The sequence below is a fragment of the Peromyscus eremicus genome, chromosome 6, assembly GCF_949786415.1.
Source record: "Peromyscus eremicus chromosome 6, PerEre_H2_v1, whole genome shotgun sequence".
Taxonomy (NCBI): domain Eukaryota; kingdom Metazoa; phylum Chordata; class Mammalia; order Rodentia; family Cricetidae; genus Peromyscus; species Peromyscus eremicus.
This window is the reverse complement of record NC_081421.1, coordinates 38,997,108-39,021,775: the sequence shown is the minus strand read 5'-3', so window position 1 is coordinate 39,021,775 and position 24,668 is coordinate 38,997,108. Positions and strand designations below refer to the sequence as shown.

General features: G+C 38.2%; 1 protein-coding gene across 2 annotated transcripts in view; it reads left to right on the top strand.

Moving 5' to 3' along the window:
* Positions 1 to 1,549: 1,549 nt before the first annotated feature.
* The window catches only part of Gpr149 (G protein-coupled receptor 149), a 65,843-nt gene continuing 42,724 nt past the window's right edge, over positions 1,550 to 24,668 (top strand). For both annotated transcript variants that reach the window (XM_059264709.1, XM_059264710.1), the window contains exons 1-3: positions 1,550 to 2,527; positions 3,436 to 3,628; positions 9,100 to 9,548. In XM_059264709.1, the coding sequence (XP_059120692.1) occupies positions 1,550 to 2,527; positions 3,436 to 3,628; positions 9,100 to 9,548 (1,620 nt within the window). The remainder of the gene's footprint in view (positions 2,528 to 3,435; positions 3,629 to 9,099; positions 9,549 to 24,668) is intronic.

Sequence of the window (24,668 nt, the reverse complement as noted above, 5' to 3'; positions counted from 1 at the left end):
ATAGGCCCCAGTGAAGAAGCAACTGCTACTATTTTATTAAAAAGATGTGACGTGCCCATCACACCGTCATCTAAACATTTGTGCTTATGCCCATAGGTCACTGCTGCTTTCAGTGGAAATCTACCATCAAAGGAAACTTCCTTTTGCAATGCATGGTGTATCTCCAGAGACTCATAACCACTATCGAAAGTCCTAAGTGACTGTTAATGTGGCATAGTGGCCCATGCTTAGTCATAGACTAAAGAGATGGAGTGTTGCATAGCTGTATATTGGATCCCTTAGAATTGAAACATTCCCTTCAGGAGGGAGGCACGTGAAACTCTGGTGGTAAACAAACTTCTACACATCTAAGAAAGCTGAAACTTGCAAGATTCATGTGGACCCCTCCTTACCATAACAGAAGAAGGAAACGATTGCTGGAGAGGAGAATCTGGCCAGGTGGGCTGCCTGGAGAAGATTCTCAAACATGTCAAGCTGCCTGTAAACTGTGAAGAGAGGACCAGAGCAGCTCTGTACTGGTCCCCAGTGTTGGGGTGGGCTTTTCAATGATGCAGCTGTTCTGGAGCCATCCCTGTTCCCGTAAGTAACCCCAGTAGACACTCATTAGTTAACCAAGTTGGACTTTGGTGCAATCATTAGTTCGGCCTGCTGTGGGTTCCCTGACTGGGGTGAGTAGACATGCATGTGTCGGATCTCTCCAGGGAGAGCCTTTCTCACAAGGGAAGCCTAGATAAAGGATGGGGATTTCAGCTATTGGCATAGCTTAAACCTCTTGGTGGTGATTTCCGTAGTTCACATCAAGCCACACAGCAAGTATTTGGACTAGTTTTGTATGCCAAAATCAAAAGGCGCTGTTTCTTGTTTCATACAAGCCATGCTGAGAAGAGAAGCTACAAATCATTTTGTTCCAACACTGAACTCTCCCCTTCTCCCCTGCCTCTCTCCTGCTTGCAGCTGACTCCTCCTTCCTGCAGCTCCCAGGATCACAGGCTGATTAAAGAACACAAAGGTTTGGTGGGAGCCTGAACACAGGCTCCCTATGACTGGCTCTGGTTCTCTCTCTCTCTCTCTCTCTCTCTCTCTCTCTCTCTCTCTCTCTCTCTCTCGCTGAGCTGAAACCTACCTGACAACCTCTGCCTTTGAATCCAGCTCTGAAAACAGATGCATCATTTTATTGTTCTCCCAAGTGATCGCATCAGGCTAGAGATGCTCCCTAGGAAGGACCCACAGCATCCAGGCATGGGGACTTTGCAATCTGCCTGAGGAGTTTCTGCTTTCTTGCCTGAAATTTGGCCGTGGAAGGAAGTTTTTCGTTGATTTATTTACTTAAAATATTGAAAAGTTTCTTACGGATGCCTGAAATGGATCCCAGTTTTAAAATAGGGGTTGTGTCAGATCTTTCTGAGACATGTCTGACCATTTCCTGCTGGACCAACCCATGGAACATCTAGAGAAACTTGGCAGGAGAAATGACATCTGATTTGCAACTCTCACGCTCTGAGAAAAATCATCAGACTCTTTGAAGAGGGAAATTAAAATATTAAGGACAATGTCTTTCCTCCTCAGCAACTTAACAAATGACTCTAACCTGTGGAAAGTAAGTCATAATTCTACGGACCTTGCGAATTCGCCAGCAACTCTGACCCTTTCTCTTTTTTGCCTGATCTGTTTAATGACTCTCGCAGCTCTGGTGGGCAGCATTTTCTCACTGTTTTCCCTGCTGACCATGCAACACAGAACTGTTGTGTCCATGCTTGTGGCTTCCTGGTCTGTGGATGATCTCTTGAGTGTCTTGTCAGTGGCCATCTTCATGTTTTTGCAGTGGCCCAAAGAGGCTCCGGGCTACTTTCAGTCTCTGTGCACCACCTCTGCCTTACTGTATTTGTGCCAGGGCCTCTCCAGCAACTTGAAGGCGACTCTTATAGTCTTCTACAACTTTTACACGATGCACAGGACAGTGGCAAGTCAGTCGGCCTCCTTGCGATCAGGACAGGTGCTTGGTGTGGCTTTGACTGTGTGGGCAGTCAGCCTGCTGCTGGCCGCGCTCCCACTGTGTGGCTGGGGCTTCTTCGTGCGCACGCCCTGGGGCTGCTTGACCGACTGCTCCAGTCCCTATGTGCTGCTCCTCTTCGCGGTGTACGCTTCCGCCTTTGGGCTCCTGGCTGTTCTCTCTGTCCCTCTCACTCACCAGCTGCTGTGTTCCGAGGAGCCGCCGAGACTCCATGCCAACTACCAGGAAATTTCCCGCGGCACCTCCACTCCTGGGACCCCTGCTGCTGGGGGAAGAGTGCTCTGCACGTCGCCAGAGGATATTGCTATCCCTGCTTTGCGATGCGCTGGGGGATGCTCCCCGAGCTCCGACATGGTGTTTGGCCCAGGTCAGTCTGCTGCCTCGGGCTCTGGAGCCAGCAGGCGAGAGAATCCCGGGACTCCCCATGGCACCAGCAGCTTCCCTGTGAGCCTGGCACAGAAGCGCTTTGCTTTGATCCTAGCGCTGACAAAAGTCATCCTTTGGCTGCCCATGATGGTGAGTACATTTATCACGCGCGGGTGTGTGTGCTGAGCCCAGATGCCGGTTTAGGGAGTCACCCAAAGATGCGCGGATAAGTCCGCTTCCAAACACATCTGTTGGAGCTGAAGACACGCCTGGAGAAAAGCAGTTCACCTGGCAACTAGTTAGCCACCAATCCTTGGCTGCTAAGTATTTCTCAATCTGAGAAGGGTGGAGAGCCTTTTCGATCACAGGAGACTTGGTTTTCCTTGATCACGGTCAAAGATGTTCTCTCTTAAGGCAAAATCTGGGCGTATTCAGAAAGAGAGGGAGGAACTGAAAGGGTTTTTCTTTCAACCTCCTCTGGCCCAGTTTTATCCCTTGTTTCCCCCTGCCTGGTCAGGACACCGCCCACATCCAGCACCAAGAGGCAGAGAGGTGTGATCCAACGTTGGGGGTGGGGGGGGGGAGGAAAAAAGGAAATTAGCTTTTGTTCCCGGCGTCTTGGAGTAAGATGGGAGGAGAGAGGACAGCAGCGCTTGCTGTGACCAGCGCAGCACCAGGGTGGAGACCTGGAAACAAGAAGTAACAAGTCCTTTGGAGTTTCTTGTACAGGTCCTACCGGTTCCTGCCCCCTTCCCTGAGTAGCATCTCTAGGTTACAGATTGCCTGACTCCCGGGGTAGAGATTTCAAAGGGCAGCAGGTGAAGCCCGAGCATTCAGAAAGGAAACCACTAAACCCTGTCTGCACCGGTACCCAGAGGTGTGACCTGTCCATTCCCAGGATCCTGCCTCCAAAGCCCCGCAGTACAGCCCAGAAGCAGAGCTCCTATTGATCAAAAAAGGGGACTTGGATAGAGGTCGTCAACAGAGTGAGGGCTGCGAGAAGGGCTTGGAAAGTGGAAAAGAGGAATGGCTTAAGTCTGAAGTTCTTTGCCTTTCAGATCCACATGGTGGTAAAACACGTGGTGGGGTTTCAGAGCCTTCCGGTCGATATGCTCAGCTTTCTACTAACGCTGCTGGCCAGCATTGTAACCCCAGTGTTTGTCTTGTCCAAACGCTGGTCCCACTTGCCTTGTGGCTGCATCATCAACTGCCAGCCAGACGCCTACTCCGTTGCATTCGATGGGAAAAAGTGTAAGTCATCCACAGTGGCAGAGGGGGTACTATATCTACACTCAAATACAGCAAAGTGGCCTATTGAGAAAGTTAGGAGGGCAGGAAGTGAGGATCCTAGGACAGATGTACATAGTAAATAGTGAGAAGAAATGATAAAATTTTCGCTTAGTGTTGGAGTAGGTTTTAAACAACCCTAAGAGGTATTTATTCATTCGTGACTTCTTTTAGGTAAGAAAAGGGGTTTGAGGCAGGCCCATTCAGCTCAGTCCTTTGATGTCAACACAGATCTTTATGTTACCACCTTCCTCACTTTTAGCCTAGAGCAGAAAATCAATCCCTCTTCCTAAGTCTACATATGAGGAGCAGCATTGCTGAGTAGCCTGCATTTGAAAAGAGATAAACTCCCCAAAGAGCTTAAAACTCCCTCCCTGAGCTACAACCCATTCTTATTCAGTAGAACAGTAAGAAGGGTGGTTTCATTATTTTGATGCCCATTTTCTCCTAAGATACTGGAAAATGTTTGTAGTATGTAAAACCTTGGCTGAAAATAGTCCCCCAGTAAATGTTTACATTGTTCCCCAGATGTTAGAAACACCTAACATCCCTAACACCCATCAATGAGCAAAAATCCCCAAGCTTAAAAAGGGGTGGGGGTTTCTGGTTGCCCTTGTTTTTGCACCTGAGAGTCTGCCCATGCTGTTCACTTTAAGAAGTTGTTTATGTTACTAGAAGAGAGGAGAATGGGCAGTTGTTGCTGTATTCAGAGGTGGCAGGATTAGATAGAGTTGGCCTGACCATACCATCTGATTAAAAGAAAACAGTAAGATTCCCACTCCTCTCAGTGAAAAGATGGCATGGGTGGAAAACAGGACAATATCTAGAATGAGCTGTATCTTTTGATCTACTAAAAATGAAAGGACATTTTTGTCGTTCTAGATAAAAGATATGAAGTAAACTGAATAAACCAAATGATTCATTAGTGTTTGATCAATTAACTTCTGCTAATTGTCCCTCACTGAATAAGCAAGTATATTTTCTTTAACTGAAAAGAAAGATTAAATAAAAACAGTTCATTTCAGACTACTTTAGGGTTGTAAATATTAGAGAATATCAAAGTATTTTTCTGCAGTCAATTGAATAACAAGGTTATCTTTATAAATATTAATTACTGGCCATTTTCATGTATTGATTATATTTAAACTGTTGGAGATCTAGATATTTTCCAATTAATGAATATGTTTCCTTAGGTAAAAATATCTTTTTTTGTTTTATTGGTAATAGATGGCAAATTTATCTGTCTTTAAAATAACTATATAACATAATAATGATGTATTTATAGAGATTAATAACTAGAGTAATGACCACAGAGACAATGGTAATAAATTATATGCACAATTTACAAAGGTATGTAACAGTAAGAAATTATTTACTTACTTGTCGGTTCTAACAGCTAACAAATGTTATCGCTGTGTTATTACATTAGTGCATGATTCTGTCTTATAAAATTGAAGATTGTGAGGGAGGTAAGTTCATGCCAGCAGAGATGAAGTCTCCGTGAAGTGGGTTAGGCAAACATTAAAAAAAAAAACAAAAAACTGGGAAGCACCCGTATCAGAACCAACTAATGTCAAAACAATGTTACCAGCCTCTCTCATTCAAGAAACCATTGCCATCATCTACACTACACATGCTGGAAGAGCCTAGGGCCAGGTTAGCAGAATCAATAGTCACATTAGTACCAAACTGGATATGAAAACAAGACTTTCAAGATCAAAATAATCACTTTCCCCTAAAAACTCTATTACTTTTGTTAACATTTATTTTAACAAATATAGCATTTTTATTAATTCTTCGAGAACTTCATACAATACACTTTTATCTTGTTTCCCTACTCATCCCTCTAACTCTTCCTAGATCCACCCCCACCTTCATAACCTCCCTCAACTTAATGCCCTCTTTTTTTTTTTAATAACCCATTGAGTCCAAGTTGCACTGCTCATATACTCGTGAGTGTAGAGCATCCACTGGATTATAGTTTATCTATCAGAGACCATATCCTTAAAGAAAACTAACTCTCTCTCTCCTTGAGAAGCCATTGGCTTGAAACATCACTTCTGATCCATTTTAAATAGTTTAAAAAATAGTTTTAGTTAAATGCCAGAATCTTAAGATTGGGATATTTCCTGTCAAATATGTGCATCTGGCTTGATCTTGAAAATTATAAACAGCTGGCAGTGCTGCTCCCCAGCAAGTGGCTAGAACTGAGGAGCCTGAATGAGATTCAGAGGGCTCCCATTACCTTATTGTACCAGACAATCAACTATTAATGTTGCCTAACTGACTCCTATAGATTTCAACTTTTTCTCTTTTATTCATAATTTTAAAAAGACATAAGTAATTAAGGAAACTGAAGGTGATAGATTTTGACTTTGATGCTAACATTTCAGTCAACATAATTTTGATTATTAACTGTTTTTTCAAGTGTGTGTGTGCGCGTGCGCACGTGTTTTTTCTGTGTGCACATGAAGGTGTAGGTGTAATGGTCTGTGTATGAGCATGTAGAGGTCAGAGGTTGACTTCTGATGTCTTCTTTATTGCTCTTTATTTTGCATTTTGAGACAAGGTCTCTCACTGGACCCGGAGATCACTGCTTTGGCTAGACTGGGTAGCCAGGAAGCTCTACAGATTAAAAACTCCAGTGCTGAGATTTTAGATAAGCATCACTGGTACCCAGCTATCACATGGATCTGAACTCAGCTCCTAGTACTTAAGCAACAAACACTTTACCCTCAAAACCATTTCTCCAGCCCCTTGATTGTTGTTTTTAACTCAAACACTGTCAACTGTTCAGTATTATTGTAATCAATCATGTCCATCAGTTACCTCAGTCAGTGTTAAGGAAAGTCATTAAAAACAAAAATTCAGTAATTGCAAAACATTTTCATTGGTTTTAGTTTATGTACAGACTCTGACCTACAAATGTCATGTCATGCCTTCACTTGAATTCTGTAACCAGTTAATTTTAAATTCAAATCATTCTATAAGATAAGTAATCAAAGATAGCTTTTCCTATTGATCTCAGCTTTCTCTACAAAATAGGATGAATAACACTTCTATTATGTAGATCTATCATGAAACAATATGGTTGATCTACCAACTCGTAATGACTATGACAATCTTAATTTCTTTCTTAAACATGTATTTTATTATTGTGTGTGTAATATCTAATTTATATGTGATTGCATGTCTGAGAGTGTAGAGGTAAGAGAATAACTTTCAGGAGGTAGTTCTCTCCTTCTACTGTGTGAGTGAGGGCTTGAACTCAGGTCATCAGGCTTGAATGGCAAATATCTCTATCTACTGAGTGAGCCATTTCACTGGTCCCTGCTTTTCTTGTCACCTCAGACTTCCTTGTATGCTCCTAACTTGGAAGCAGATGTTCCAATAGCACATTCTGATCATGCCTTTAAATATGTTACACATTTTTACTCTCTGTATCTCAGTTACCATATACAGCTAACACTATACAGCCAAGTATTAATCATAAAATTGATGTTTTATGAGCACCCTTATTTTCTGAATTTGCCACTTTATATCTCTTTTGGAAAAGTAGAACCTGTCAATAATTATGTCATCCTTGTATTTCCTCAGCTTTCAGTCTTAAAGTAGCTTAAAAGTTATAATTTAACTTTATTGGACTATAGTACTGGAAAAGTAAATTAGAACTATAAAAGTCACAGAATACAGAATACAGTAATCTGCTTCTACTTTTCAGTTTTTTGATACAAATTTTCTTATTTGTGTTCTGGCTCACACAAAAATGAATGATATTGATAAATTCTATTTTTCAGGAAGCAGAACTGAGCTGTAAATCTTTGGCTCTGGGAACATTTCAGTACTAGAATGAGCATCTGAACGCCACTAGAGTGTGTTGCAAAGTGAATCAAATTTTATGTATTATTCCCATAAAAACTTTATAGCTTTTCATAATTTTTCCATCAAAGATAGCTAAATGCCTAACTGTAAAGCACTGTGCTATCAAAGTAGGAAGTTTTCTTGAAATAAACCATGTTTTAAAAGATGAAAAACAAAACATCAAACTGCATTTGACTACTGCTTTGATATAACTTGATTCTTAACATATGAAAATTATCTATTATTGACCGACATTCATACACAAAAATTGTATCACTTTCTGCCATACTCTCTTCCAAGACTTTGAGCCATATCCACTAATTAATAGTATGATACTTGGAGCCAGGCGGTGGTGGCGCACGCCTTTAATCCCAGCTCTCAGGAGGCAGAGCCAGGCGGATCTCTGTGAGTTCGCGGCCAGCCTGGGCTACCAAGTGAGTTCCAGGAAAAGGCGCAAAGCTACACAGAGAAACCCTGTCTCGAAAAACCAAAAAAAAAAAAAAAATAGTATGATACTTGGAATACCTGCTCTTTTGACTGTTTAAATAATAAAATTTATACATCCTTGTTAAACTTAACTTGTAATTATTCAGATTTATGAATACTCTATAATGCATCCTGTTACAGAATTATACATACATTCATTTTTCAAAACAAATGTATTCTGAGTTTATTTGTATGAGAAATGTACATGTTGCCAAATATGGTAACTCACACCTATAGCCCCAAAATTGAAACAGAAAGATGGAGAGTTCAAGGCTAGCCTGTGCTACCTAAAAAATTCAACACTAGCCTTATCTCATAGTGACAATTGGAGAGAAAGGATTTATTTATTTATTTATTTACTTACTTACTTACTTACTTATTTGAAGTTTAAAAGCTACATGGCAAACCATGGTCTAATTTTTAATGTGTACATTTGTAGACATAAATGTCAGAAGTAGTATAGATAAAAATGCTTGAAGTGATTATGTCTTCATAGTAGATCATAATATGAAGGCTATTTTGTCATCAATTTCTAGGGCAGTAGATAGTATAGTGCTTTCCGAAGTAAAGAAATTTATAAAATTGGTGAACTGAGGAGCTGGAGAGATGGCTCAGTGGATAAGAGTACTGGCTATTCTTCCAGAGGACCTGGGTTTGATTCCCAGCATGACATATCACAACTGTCTGTAACTCTAATTCCAGGGGTCTGACACCTTCACACCAATGCCCACAAAATAAACTTAAATAAATTATTAAAAAATGATAAACTGAAAAAACTAAAACTGAATGTATTTGAGAGTTTTCTAATTTACAGTTAAGTTTCAGTAGTATGAAATTACCTTAAAGTCTAAGTCTTTTCGATTGCCTGCTTTTCAAGCCACTCATTGTGTAAGAGAAATTAGGCTCAGAGTAATAAGACAATTGAATTTTGTAAGACAAGTGGCTTTGTGTACGTAACAATAAGTAACTGAAGGTATTTTAACTAAGAGTAATTCAGGTAAATGCAGTGTCTGTTCATGCTCACTATTTACACCTAATGCTGTTTAAATCTACTGGACTAACATTGGAATTTTGTTATTTTCATTCAGCAAAGAGGAAAGGCTTTGAATTCAATTTATCATTCCAACAAAGTTATGGAATCTATAAAATATCACATACAGATTACTATGAGGATGATGAAAATTCCATATCCTATCACAACCTGAAGAATTGTGAGTGTGAAGCTACAAAGGAGCCTGAGGAAGACAACCACAATGTCCTCCATGCCGTAACAGTAGAAATCAGCACCACGCCACCGCGGGACAGCACCACACTGTCAGGCATCAACAAGTGCACCAACACTGATATCCCTGAGGCCAAACAGGGCTTGAATGAAGAAAATAGTGCTTTTTCAGTTAAAACAGAAAGTGATATTAACTATGGAGAAACCGCCGCTTTTGGAGGTCCAGAAAGACGACTGTCTCATGAGGAGAATCAGAAACCAGATCTTTCAGACTGGGAGTGGTGCAGGAGTAAGTCAGAACGAACCCCTCGCCAGGTAAGGTAACCTAAACAAGAGCCATGTGAAAAGATGATGAGCTTATTCCTCCATTTAATCAAGCTCAATGGTGATTTCACTTGTCTCCTTTGGTTTTCACAATATCTCATTTTTACTCCCAGGCCTTTGAAATACTCCATTTATTTCTTTATCTTAGTTTTGCATTTCTAATCAAACTCTATATATTTTGGAGTCAGTAGACATACATGTAATCTTTGAGAAGTATAAGACATTTTATTTTAACCCCAAGTAATCTGGTTAAATTCCAACTGCACTCCAGAGCTCAGGCTCCTGAGTCCATTGGTTAAATAAGTTAACATATGTATTTTATTTTTTCACACACACACACACACACACACACACACACGACTTTTTTCAGGATGCATTCTTGTGAGCCATTCCAAGCCTTGCCAAATGTCCCATTTCTTTAAGTATGAAAAGATGTGGTTTGATAATGATTTAAAAACTAAAAGAAATTGCGTGTGAATATTCTCCCACTTTCTCCTGATTCCTGCCTTCTGTAAGTGATAAGGAGTGTTATTCTTGTTTCAGTGCTATGTTGTTATGAGCTCATTGTTTCCAAACCCTCATATTTGATAAAGTTACTGGGGAGAAAGAGGCTTCTTCAGCATGATGTGATAGAAATCTTATCATTTGTCTTAATCTCTGGACTCAAAAGCTTAACTCCAGGAATGTTCTGCTAGGAGTAATGCATTCATTGATTAAATGTATCACCACATAACACAAGTATGAATCTGCATTGTCATGTATGAATAATATATTTTTCTATTATCGTTCTCATGTCACTATTTAAAAAGCAGTAGACTATCAAAATGAGAATATAAACATTGGGAGAAATATGCACATTGGTTTAGAATTTAGGTATCTCAGAAAAAGTTAAATATTTGCCACAAATTTAATAATGCAGACAAAAGTAGAGGTCATAGAACAAAACACTCCACATTTTAAGAACAATAAGACTCACTGGCTAGCAGGGGACTTTTCAGTCATCATCAGTTTGTTTCTGGATCATATGAACCTTTGGTTTTCTTGAACTTGAAAATCAGTAATTATCATGACGAAGTGTGTGTGTGTGTGTGTGTGTGTGTGTGTGTGTGTGTGTGTGTGTCTTTGTGCAGAACATACCACTACCTCATGTGCTCTTCTGTTACTCTTCCTTCCAGCTTGACCCTTAAAGATTGTGTCTCTTTGCTATTTAGTTTTTATTGTCAAACTGACACTACCCAGAGTCTTCTGGAAAGAAGGAACGTGAACTGAAGAATTTCCTGGATTATACTAGTTTGTGGCTGTGTCTGTAGGATCATTTTCTTGATTGAAAATTGATATAAGAAAGCCCAGCCCACTTGGGCAGTACCATCCATAGGCAGATGATCCCAGCTTATGTAAGAAAGTTAGCCAAACTTGAGCCAAAGAACAAGGATGTAAGCAACATTCCTCCATTGTTTTTGCTTTAACTCCTGCTTGAGTGCCTACCCTGTCCTGTGATGAATGCTACCTGGAAGTGTAAGCCAAAGAGATCCTTTCCTTCCCAGGTTTTGGTCGTGGTGGTTATCACAAGAGAAAAACATGCTAGGACAGTCCATCATGGATCTTACTCATTCTTTTCTGTCATCTAATTTGATCACAAATGTGCCTTTCCAATACAATATGGTATTTCTTTTTTGTAAGTCTAGGCTTTCTCAAGACAATATGACATTGTACACAGTTTTCTGAGAGCTTATTTTCAGGGAACATAAAATTAGTTTTCTAAATTACATTTTGTCAAAATATTAAGAATTATCTCAAATATCACAATTTACAGCCATCATTTACAAGGTTTTGTTGTAGGAATTTCAAGTGTCTAAGCACACCTAGAAAGAAAATGAAGACCTAACCTATTTGCACATATGTTCCTGTTTACAGCCCCCTTTAAATAAAAAGTAAAATTATACATGGAAACGTGATCAATCTAGGGTAATATTGTCATAAACTTTAAAATACCAAGAACTATTCACGCTGTAGATTGATGTGTTGGTATGACCTTATACTCACAAAATTATTTATGATTTTCAACATTAGCATTAGGTAAAATTATAAAATATTCATTTTTTAATTTCGTAATGCATTTTAAATTTTTTATTCTAAATATCAACAAAATACTAGTGGAGCTGGATAACTTCATAGCTTACACAGTAATGTATTGAGTTTTAGAAGACAACACAGTTGCTATATGAGAACCTTACCTATTGAAACATTTAGACTTGGTTTATCAGTTGACATCTAATGGTATTATATTAAATACTATCTGTTTGCTGTTGAGATTTTAGAGCAGTAGATTTGGTTTAAAATATATTTCATGATCTCCAGGTTTCCCTTATGTCTTGTTTAATTTTAATGTTATTATTTATACTAGTAAGTGAATTTTCAGTATATTTTTTTAGAACTTCAAAGCATAGTAGTTAAGATAGATTTAGTAGACTTAAATACAATTGAATGTAAACCATGAATTCAGGATATTTGTAAGACTGAAATTAGTGTTAAAATTGAGTTGAAAATTGCTTCTTTTTGGACTTCTATGTAAATCTTCTGTGGTTCATTGTTCATGTGTTTGGAAAGGATAGTCAGAGATATCTGAATCATTCAGTTAGAAAGTTTAAATGTGATGACCATGGCATGACTTTGTTTCTGAACAAAATGATAGCCTGTCCAAACATAAAATTCCATCATTTATGAATTATGAAAAGTGAATGCAAAATCATTTAGCAGCTGTGTGTTATCTCCCTGAACATTAAGCTCATAAAAATTACCCATGATTCCACTTTTTTTGTTCTGATATTTTTTTATAGTTCTATACTCATTCGTTTTTATAAATCAGAAACAATGATATCCTATAGATATGCCACATGTAATGTTTTCACCACAGAATCTGGAAGTATTTTCTTATGCTGGGAAAATACAAAAAGCACATTCTGAAACAGTCCTGAAAGGATGTACAAAAAGGAAGGGTTACTTGTGTTTGAATTTACCACACAACCATGTAGCCTCAGAGAAATTAAGGCTGATAAAAACTTATTTTAATGTCACTTGAGAATCAGTCAAAAATCTATTCTTGTTTTGAGGAAGGCTGTAGCTTTCAAGGAAAAAATATGTTTTGTCATTTAGACACAGAACTCAGAATTGGCATGTATGCCTATAATATTTCAATATTACTGTTTTGTTAAGTAATTTTCATAGACCATACAGAAGATGATTTTTAAGTTTTGAAGGCCAGAGTGTCTATGCACAAGTGGGACCCTTCTAAGAGAGAAATTGGGATTGAGTACATTTAAAAGGGAGCCCGAGATATTGAGATGCTACTAGACTTCTATGTGGTTCCTCTGCAAATCATGGTCACGGTTCTGTTATACAAAATCTAACTCCCAAGTTGCTCAAATGTGCAGTGAATAAAAGAGGAGGAGGAGGAGGAGAACTTTATCCAGGCATGGTAGAGTGCACATTTGGAATCCCAGCACTTGAAATGCATAGGCAAGAAGATTGTCAGAAGTTTGTGGCCAGCCTGTTCTACCTAGTTTCCAGACCTGCCAGGGCCACATAGCAACCTCCTATAAGAAATAAAAAGATAACCAAAAAAAAAAAAAACAAAAAAAAACAAAAAAAAAACAACCTATGAGCCGGGCGGTGGTGGCGCACGCCTTTAATCCCAGCACTCGGGAGGCAGAGCCAGGCGGATCTCTGTGAATTCGAGGCCAGCCTGGGCTACCAAGTGAGTCCCAGGAAAGGCACAAAGCTACACAGAGAAACCCTGTCTCGAAAAACCAAAACAAAAAAAAAAAAAAAGAAAGAAAGAAAAAGATAAATTAAATGACTACAAATAGTATTTGAAAAAGTAGAATATGTAAGTACCCTGCTTGGGCTCTAATTACTAAAGAATGAATCTAAGCTTAAAGATCAGAACAAAATTAATCCTTCCATTTAATGAATGATCTATTAATATTATAGGAAAATATCCTGATGCTGTATTTTCCCTACTCCTAAAGAAGTACAACTGTTCACATTTTAAAATAAACTATAAAAAAGCTATATGCCAGTGTTTGCTGTAACACTGTCAGTTTAATAACTCCAGAGGCTAAAACTCATCAAGGAATAACTATTGATATTTCTAACTAAAATTACAAGAGTCAAAAAAAAATCCACTTATACCTCTATCTGGAGCCTCTACTGAGTTATCTCAGTACAGATGACTTCGGGGAGTTTATATATTTTATTTTTAACTACTTCTATTCATTTGAAGTGGTTAGTTCATCACTCAGAGGTCAGAGACCTGAAAGTCTAATACACTAATAAAGACAGCCTTTACTGCTTTATTGTCATAAAAGAAATGTGGAATTATTACATATGACATAGAAAATAAGATAAGCAAAGAAAATGTACTCATTCCAACCACCCAGACTTAAGCAGTTCATATTTTGTCCTATAAACATTGAGCTTTTTTCCTAGAATGTAGTTTTACTTTTGACAAACATGCCACATATGCTATTATGGAATCTACCAGTCCCATTCATCAGAATAATATTCACCCCAAGTTTCTAGCTATTATGAATAAAGCAGTTATGAACATTGATGAGCCAGTTTCCTTGTGGTAGAATGAAGCTGCCTTTGGGTATATGCCCAGGAATGGTATAGATGAATCATAAGGTAGATTGATTCCCAATTTTCTGAGGAAACACCATATTGGTTTCTATAGTGGCTGTACAAGTTTTCACTCCCACCAGCAATGGAAAAGTGTTCCCCTTGCTCCACATCCTCCCTAGTATGAGCTGTTACTTGTGTTTTTTATCTTAGCCTCTCTGACAGGCATAAGATAAGATCTCAAAGAAGTTTTGATTTGCATCTCCTTGATGGGTAAGGATGTTAAACATTTCTTTAAGAGTTTTTGGCTATTTGAGATTCATCTGTTAAGAATTCTGTTTAGATCTGAACCTGATTTTCAAAGATTGAATTATTTGAATTGTTGACATCTGGTTTTTTGAGTTTCTTATATATATTTATTGACTTCTTTTCTTAAAAAAAAGATTTATTTATTTATTATTAATTAATTAATTAATTAATTTATGTATACGAGTGCTCTACTTGCATGTATGCCTGCATGACAGAAGAGGGCATTGGATCCCACTATAGATGGTTGTGAACCACCATGTGGTTGGAAATTGAACTCAGGATTGAACTGGAAGAGCAGTCAGTGCTTAAACACTGAGCCATCTCTCCAGCCCCCAACTGATTTTCTTATTTTGAACCATACCTGCATCTCTTGGATGAAACCTACTTGATAATGGTGGATGATCTTCTTGATGTGTTCTTGGATTCAGTTTGCTAGTATTTTTATATCTTTGTTCACGAGGGAAATTGGTCTGTAATTCTCTTTCTTTTTGAATCTTTGTGTGGTTTAGGTATCAGCATTACTGTGGCCTCATAACATGAATTTAGCAATGTTCTTTCTGTTTCTATTTTGTGGAATAATTTGAGGAGTATTGGCATCAGCTCTTCTTTGAACGTTTTGGAGAATTCTGTACTAAACCCTTCTGGCCCTGGGCTTTTCAATTAATTTATTTACTTATTAACTTATTTATATACTTATTTATTGGTTGGTAGATTGTTTATGACTGCTTTTATAGGATTATGGAATTATAGGTCTATTTAAATTGTTTATCTAAGCTTGATTTAACTTCTATAAGTGGTATTTATCAAGAAATTTGTCCATTGCTTTTAGATTTTTCAGTTTTGTGTAGTACTTGTGTTTTTAAAGTATGACCTAATGATTCTTTGGTGTCTGTTGTTATGTCCCCATTTTCATTTGTGATTTTGTTAATTTTGATATTTGCGCTCCATCTTAGTTCTTCTGGATAAGGGTTTGTCCATCTTGTTAATTTTCTCTACGAACCAACTCTTTGTTTCACTGATTTTTTTGTATTGTTCTCTTTCTTTCTATTTTATTAATTTCTGCCCTTGGATTGATTATTTCCCGTGTCTATTCCTCTTGGGTGTGCTTGCTTCTTTTGTTCTAGTGCTTTTAATTGTGCTGTTAAGTTGCAAGTTTCAGACTTCTTTAATTTTTTTTGTTTGCTTGTTTTTCGAGACAGGGTTTCTCCGTGTAGTTTTGGTGCCTGTCCTGGATCTCACTCTGTAGACCAGGCTGGCCTCAAACTCACAGAGATCTTCCTGGCTCTGCCTCCTGAGTGCTGGGATTAAAGGCATGCACCACTGTCGCCTGGCTGAGACCTCTCCAATTTTTTATGTAAGTACTTAGTGCTAGAACTTTCCTCTTAGCACTGCTTTCATGGTGTCTCATAAGTTTGGGTATGTTGTGCATTCATTTTCATTGAATTCTAGGAAGTCCTTAGTTTCATTTTCTTTCTACCTTGATGCAGTAGTCATTCAGTAGAGAGTTGTTCAGTTTCCATGAGTTTGTAGGCTTTCTGTTGTTGTTGAAATTCAATTTTAATCATGATAGGTTGCAGGGGTTTATTTCAATTTTCTTGTATCTCTTGAAACTTGCTTTGTGACCAAGTACATGGTCAATTTTAAAGAAAGTTCCATGAGGTGCTGAGAAGAAGTTATATTCTTTTGTATTTGGGTGAAATGTTCTGTAGATATCTGTTAGGTCCATTTGGTTCATAATGTCTGTTAGCTCCAATATTTCTCTATTTAGTTTTTGTCTGGATGACATATCCATTGATGAGAATGGGGTATTGAAGTCTCCCACTATCAGTGTGTTAGGATCAATGGGTGATTTACACTTTAGTAGTGTTCCCTATACAAATGTGGGTATCCGTGTGTTTTGGGGTATAAATGTTAAGGACCGAAATATCATCTTGGTAGGTCTTTCCTTTGATGAGCATGAAGTGTCCTTCCATGTCCCCTTTGATTATTTTTGTTTGTAGTCTGTTTTGTTAGATATTAGAATGGCTATACCATCTTGTTTTGTTAAGTGATTCATTAATTTCCTCTTTAAGGATCTTTATCCTCTTCATAAAGTTAGTTTTCAGGTCTTTTTCTTGTGCTTCAGCTATGCTGGAATATTTAGGGCTTGTAGTAGTAGGATTGCTGGGCTCTCTTGGTGACATTGACTTGGCTATTTCTGATTATGCTGGTGTGTCAGCATCTGGGTTGGGGGTAATTATAGGTCTAAGTACAGATTTCTGAGTTTGTCTTTGTTGGATGGGTGTTTTGTTCCTTGGTTTCTGTTTCTTTTCTTGTCTTCTGGCCAGAGTGGCCTATGGTTGAGTAAAGGGTCTCTACTCAAGTTGAGGGCTGGAGTTCTGGTGGACTATATGGCCTCTGATCCAGCTGTGGGTCCTCTGCAGGAGTTAGGCTCTGAGATATAGTGATAGGTGACATGGGGTATTGGAGGTAGGCTTTGTGGGCACTGAGTGGGGACAGTGCTGGGGCAGGGTGGGCTAGCTATAGTTCTGGTGACTAGAGGCATGTCCTCTGGTCCAGCAGGGTATCTCTGCTAGAGCTGGAGGCTGGGATATGTTGAGTAGGAGGGGAGGGCCAGTTGAGAGTGGGCCAGGCAAAACTTGTGCTTGCTTTTTATTACAGTTATTTAAATTATATTTTATTACAATAGAATATTATTGTCTTGGCTAATTTTGTGTCAGTTTGACACAAGCTAGAATTAATAAGAAGGGGAGCCACAGTTGAGATAATGCCTCTGTAAAATTGTCTTGTAGGGTATCATCTTGATTACTGTTTGCTGTGGGAGAGCCTATCCCATAGGGCATGGTGCCACTCTTAGACAAATAGTCCTGGGTACTATAAGAAAGCAGGCTGAAAAACCCATGAGGAGCAAGCCAGTAGCATCCAGTCAGAATCTCACTCCAAGATCCTGCCTTACTTGAGTTCCTGCCCAGACTTCCCTTAGTGATGAACTGTTACCTGGAAATTTAAGCAAAATTCGACCTTTCTTCCCTAGGTTGCTTTTGGTCATGTATCACAGCAACAGAAACACTAAGACATAATAGATCCTAGATCCTAGTCCATTCATAGGGATCCTTCTTTTATAATATGTAGCTGCATTAATAATCTATTATAGATTTGACAGTTGATTCCACAAATCTCTTTAGGCTGTGTTTAGTATTTTTGCGATGAAAAGCAATACTACAGTGAAAACGTGTATGTGTGTGTGTGTGTGTGTGTGTGTGTGTGTGTGTGTGTGCGTGCGTGCATGCATGTGTGTAGTCTTGTTGAAAAAAAATGTCTTCAGGATAAGTTCCTAAAATTAAGATTTCAGGGTCAAAGAGTAATTGCAGTTTTGTTAGGAACTGCCAAGTTGCCCTCTATAAGTATCATAAAAGTTGACATTCTCAGCACCAACAACTTATGTAAGGAGGTACTTTTCTCACTACCCTGCTAAGAAAATCTAGTATCACACTTTTAATTGTCTATCAGTATAACAGAGAAATGGTAAGCCTAGTTTGTTGAAATTCCATTTATCAAGCCCTAAATAAATTTGAATAGTTTTCATATATTTGAGGGCTTTTTTTAATTTTAATTTTTATTTAGTTTTAGTCCTTTATTTTTCCATTATTTATTTATTTATTTATTTATTTATTTATTCATACTTTTTCAAGGCAGGGGTTTTTTTTTGTTTAACTCTGGCTGTTCTGAAACTCGCTCTGTAGACCAGCCTGGCCTCAAACTCACAGAGATCTGCTTGCCTCTGCCTCCTGAGTACTGGGATTAAAGGTGTGCACCACTACCACTCAGCTTATTTTTCCATTTTAAGAGATAGATAGCCGGGCAGTGGTGGCGCATGCCTTTAATCCCAGCACCTGGGAGGCAGAGGCAGGTGGATCTCTGTGAGTTCGAGGCCAGCCTGGACTACCAAGTGAGTTCCAGGAAAGGCGCAAAGCTACACAGAGAAACCCTGTCTTGAAAAACCAAAAAAAAAAAAAAAAAAAGAGAGAGAGAGAGAGAGAGAGATAGATAACAGTCCTGGAGACACTAGAGATAACAGTCTTCTGTCCATGATGTATATTGTAAATTTTTTAAATCATTTAATCATGGTATACAGTGTATATATGGTACATGTATGTTAGTGTGTAGTTATTCCTGCCTAGTGCTTGAGACTATGCATTCAGAGACCCGAGCAAGACATGAGGGGTCTTCCTTTATTGCTCTTTGCATTATTGCCTTGAGACAGGGTCTCAGAACTAGAAGATCACTTTTTACCTGGGTCAGCTGACTAGTGAACTCCTGAAATCCATTACAGTATGCACAGCCATGCCTGGGTTTTCATTTGAGTTTTATAGATTCAAACTCAGGTCTTCATGCTTACAGGGAAAGTTCTCTTACCCATTGAGTCATCATTCCATGGTTTTTTTAAAATCTGTTATTATCATGCAGACCCACAGAGTGGCCAAAATTAAGTAGTATAATGAGAATGTGGAAAAGTAAAGACTCATATAAACTACTGATTGGGCTGGATAGATGGCTCAATGGTTAGGAGCACCTGTTACTCTTTCAGAGGACCAGGGTTCACTTCTTAACATCCACATCAGGCAGTTTACAACTGCCTGTAATTTAGCTCCTGGGGATATGACACCTGCTTCTGGCCTCCTAGGGTACCTGCACTCACATATGTACATACCCACACAGATAAACACATACACATATACTAATTTAAAGTAACAAAAACGAATCCTAAAGAAATTGAACTCTTGCTGAGAGAAATTCTTGAACTTCTTTGAAAAAAGAGGTTGGTGATATCTCCAAAAATGAGTTAAACCCATGTCTCATACTTCAGCAGCTGCTCTTTCCTATATAGCTTAGAATTTTACTGTTTCCTGTAGCTACTAATCAAATGTGGTTTTTAAAATATGAAATGGTTTATTTTTTAAATTTTATATCTATTTCCTCAGTTACACTAGCTGCAACTCAATGCTCACTATCCAAATATGGCTGTCGGTACAATGTTGAAAAACTCAACTGCAAGGCATTTGTATTGCTGTATTTCTGTTAAACTGTGTTACCCTAGAACAACTGTGTGTTTCTGTCAGCTTTGTTTTAACAGCACTAGCACTTGAAACACACATAAGAATGAATGAACTGAAGTTTTGAGTGCAAGAGCTGCATATAGAAGTGTATTTCCCATGAATCCAGGTCAGCTTGGACTTCAGGCCATGTGCTTGTTTTGATCTCTTTAGGGATGCACAGGATCCTCAAAATATATTCACATGGCGTATGGTTTTATAAAATTAATTGAGGTGATGTCTGTATTCTTTTTCCTAAAGAATACAACTTGTATAAGCTTCTGACTCTTCAAACTCTGCTTCTAGTTCTGATTCAAAAAGCAATGAAACTTAAAGCTACACAAACGAAATGAGTTTTGCAAGTATAACTTAAAAACACACACACATAATGAACATGGACTCTGTGATATTTAGTGACGCTTGAAAGCAGACACAATAAATTAAATGGTTTGAGGATACACGGGAAAGTGATGAAAGTGTGATGGAAAGCTGGAGGTGATTATCAAAGAGCTCTGTGAGACGTTTGTAGGAATGATCTGTGACCCAGAAAGCACACCTGCGATCCCCAGAGATGTTGACAATATCCACTCTCTCATCTTAAGGAATGACTATGCGCTCACAGACTGCATGTTTATGCTTAATTCTCCCCTGCTTGTGTGTTAAAGTTCACAATATTTTAAAGATTTTATTCTCTCTCTCTCTCTCTCTCTCTCTCTCTCTCTCTCTCTCTCTCTCTCTCTCCCCCCTCCCCCTCTCTCATTCGTGTGTGTTTGTGTGTGTGTGTGTGTGTGTGTGTGTGTGTGTGTGTGATGTGTATATGCCTGTGGAGGCCAGAGAAGATGTTAGATGCCCTGGAGCTGAAGTACAGCTGTCTCTATGAAGTTGCAAGCCTCCTGCCTTCCAGTTGCCCACACTGCATGATGAGTGTGGGCAGTAGACTTGCATGCAAATAGCTGCATCTGAGTGAGAAAAAGAGTGTGGAAAATGAAGATAAGGCACTGTAGACTCAGGAGATGGGAAAATTGAGCCAGCAGCCTTGAGGAAGCGTCTTCTAAGATACAGCTGTCATGAGCTCACACTGTGCCCTCCTCCTAAAGCTCTATACTCTTGTCTTTCAAATTCTTTTTATCTGTGGAGCTTGGAACCATTCCAAAAGTTGTATCACTTGTCTCATTTGCAATGTTCCCTTCTTTCCATGCAAAACATTTCTACATTTTGAATATGCAGTCTCTCTCCTACTTCCCTTAAGGGTATCTACAACTCTGTTAACAGCAGCTTTTCACATCTGAATGTGACCATCTAGGAGATGTTGGGATCTCTCACACTAGCAAAGCTCTCCTTTATGACTTCTTGTGTGAATTTGGACACTTTTATTTTCATAAATATTTTCTTGACATTTAAAAAATTTCCCTCAAGAATAAAGAAGCAACCAGTAGCTGAAAACACCATCTTTTTGCGTGCCATTCCTAGATTCAATGAGACTAATGTCAATAGTGGACCTGTTTCCTTCTGTGACCTTCTGATGTGAACATCTGCTCCAACGACCCTTTTTTCTCTTATTGCCTTGGTAGCTTTCCAAGCTGTGCTTTCTCTGACTTAGTTTTCCTGAGAACAATCTTACTGTCTTCACTTAGGTCCTCCTTAAGCCTGAACTGATCTACCAGAAATTTTAAAACACATATTCCTTCACTATGAAACTGGATCACTATGATTATACCAGAATCACAATCTTGAACACCAAGGAAGGGATCTGTTCTTTCTTTTCCCAAATTTGCCTTTCGAAAGGTTAGAGGTACCTTATTTCCTGTGGCCAAAATCATAATCCAGAGATTGTGCAGCCTAGAAATAAGTACTCACTTTCCTCCTTAGGTGTCCAATCATTTCAACTTTGCCTACCTCCTCCTCCTCACTGGTCAGGTAATAAACTGTTCTTTTTGTCTCCTTCACTCTGATGATAGACAAAACTGCAAGAAAGGTGAAACTATACCAGATGATCTGCTTGTAGCTGACTATGCCTTCAAGCAGAATCATTTGGGAGTGCTGCCTTGCCTCTGGGCAAACAGATTCTTCTGTATTCAGAACCAGATCTCTGTTCAAAAGCCATCCTCCCCACACTGTAAACTTGACCTAGAGATCTACACTCCACTGAGTGGCAATATGCTAAGCCAGAAACCTATCTAAACACCCAGAAAAGCAATGTCACCGACCAACAATTACTATACTTCACAATAAAACCCAAGAGTTTTATGCAGTTATATAAAATAAAAGACAGAATTTTAGAGAATACTATTGGACATTTTATCATTTGGAAAAAAAATAATATTTGAACCAGTTCTTTCCTGGCATAGATCACGCAACTTTGTGGTAAAATCAAGATGAAAACAAAGTTATCATGATCCTATGAAACAGAGCAGCTACATTTTTTAATATGTCCAATATGTCTTACCAGTGTCCATTTATTTGGGAATAAACATTAAACAAACTAGACTGATTTATCATGGCAACTTAGCTGCTCATCACTGTGACAAAATTTCTAAGAGAAACTGGCTTAAAGAAGGAAAGATTTTGGGTCATGCTTTTGGAAGTTTCAATCCATGATCAGCTGGCACCATTGCTGTGGGTTTGCAGTATTGGAACAGCCATCAGTATGACAGGAAATGGTGATTAAGTTTACTAACTTTATGGCAATCAGGAAGCAGAGTGGCAGAAGAAAGGCAAAGACATACTTTCTCTAACGAACTCTATCTTCTAATTTCTACCAACACCTAGTAGAATGCCATTAAATTGTGAAGCTCTTTAATAACAAACAATAATAAAATGTCATTGATAATGTCAGAGCCCTCATGATCCAGTTACCATTCAGTGGTTGAATTCACAAACAACACAAGCCCTGGCTACAGGGTTCTAACAGGCTTAGCAAATAAGTGAATCATTAGTCTATGTGGCTACAGATAAAACCTACAACACATGAGCCTTCTAGGGAATACCTTGTATCCAAATCATAACAAACGTATCTTCAAAATCAGTGGTTATTCTGCATTTTCACTTTAGTAGTGACCAGTGTAATGGGACATTTCAGGCAGAGCATTGGCTTTAGAAGCAAGCAAATCTGAGTTCTGTCTTGGCTCCTCTTCTCTGTATTCCTGAATTTTCATTGATAATATATATAAATAAAAAAATGATTAGATTAAGTTATATAACCTAACATAGATCAAATAATGCAATATACAGTGCATAGCAAACCCACCATGTTTATTATTATTTCAGTCACTCTTGTACTAATCAGGTATTCACCATGTACACTATTGGGCAGTGTGCTTGGTGCTAGTGGTAGAACAGTTGATAAAATGGATATTTTCTCTGCCCTCGTGGAGTTAATTTATAATACAAAAGAGAAATTTAAAGACATGAATTTTTTATAGGTATATGGTACAGTCTGATAGGAAACTTAGAACAGACTTCCAAGAATATAAAGTATTGAATTTGAACCTCAATGATAAGTAAGATTTAGTAAGAACAAATTCTTGAAGAGATTTCAGGCTCCAAAGCTTAACCATTTTGTACAATTCCTTCATCTCCAAATGTTAGAACAATGGAAAGAAGACAGGCATCCTACGCACGTTTCCTCAAATTGCTAATGAGTTCAGTTTCTCTGAGTACTTCAAGACTGCCTGTAAAACTACTTACCAGTTACATATGACTTAATACTATGACCTTAGGAAGGCAACTTTGTAGCTATTGATTCATTGAAGTAAACAATGAGGCAGAAATCATGTGGAAATAATGTCCTTATTTCAACAGAGTATAGTAATGTGCCCTCAAGAATGGCTACAGAATTTATACATAGAGATCAAAATGACAGTTTTGCAGAAGAGATGCCAAATTGAATTACCTTATAGTAGTTTGTATTCAAGGCTCACTGGTGTCCACTGGAGAGCATGTTCATTGAAGTGTTTCTGAGAGCATCAAGGAAGCATATTGAAGAGGATAATTAAAGGCCACCCCAAGTCGTGCCTTGGTCAACCACAGTGTATAACAAAACATCAACTGAGGAAACAACAATTTTTCTAACATGTTAAACTCGTGGGACTACTACAAGGATGTGTTACTGAGATATAATTTATTTTAAATATAGACAACTATCAATACATAAATTATACACATAGGAGAATCAGGAGGAAAACCTTAAGTATGTATATGGATATCATAGGTGAGAGTTCTATTGAGTGAATGAATAAATGATAGTCAAAGCAACTGCATTTTATGCTCAAATATAGAGGTGATTTAGATGTTAACAACTGAGTTGCTTCTCTGCCCCTCAGGGTGTCAAATACGCTATCAATGATTTCTCAATAATAGGACTTCAATAATAACTCACATCATTCCTTCAAATGTTTCTAACAGGCTTAGCAAATAAGTGAATCATTAGTCTATGTAGCAATGGAAAGCTGCCAATAGCCAAGAAACACTACGAACTCTGAGTGGGTTTTGGATTAATATGGGGATGACAGTTCCAGAAGAACTTTAGTTTCAAGAAAAGATCTAGGATGATCAGAAATGAAGATTCAGGTATAGTCTAAGGACGAAGCTGCTATTCATTTCACCAAGTGGTGATAGACAATTTTTAAATGTTTTTGAGAAAGCATAAGTTCTGCCTGGTAATTTTATCTTCAAATATTAATTTTACAGAAAATTTTCTTTGCTTTTTAGTGTTTTTAATCTCAACTAGTACATGCAAATTAATGTTATTTATTAATTTCCTTTTTATAAAAGTGGCAAAGAAATCACTATACCCCAAGTCTTTGATGAGAAATTCAATTTATGCCTAGGCTCTCCGACTTGTATTTTACAAGCCTGATCTCTGAAGTTCTTGCTAAACTGAAATAATCTTACTGTCCAGCTAGTGGCTCTTATCCACATCCACAAAATAAAATTGAACAAGATAATATAAAAATAAGATAAACTCCAGGGCCACTTCAAACTAAACAATTGCTACTCTTGGCACATCAGCTCTAGCATTTGATGCTTTTTATAAATAATTGCTCCCAATGAGATGCCCAAGTTGAATATCACTAGTCCATATTTTATA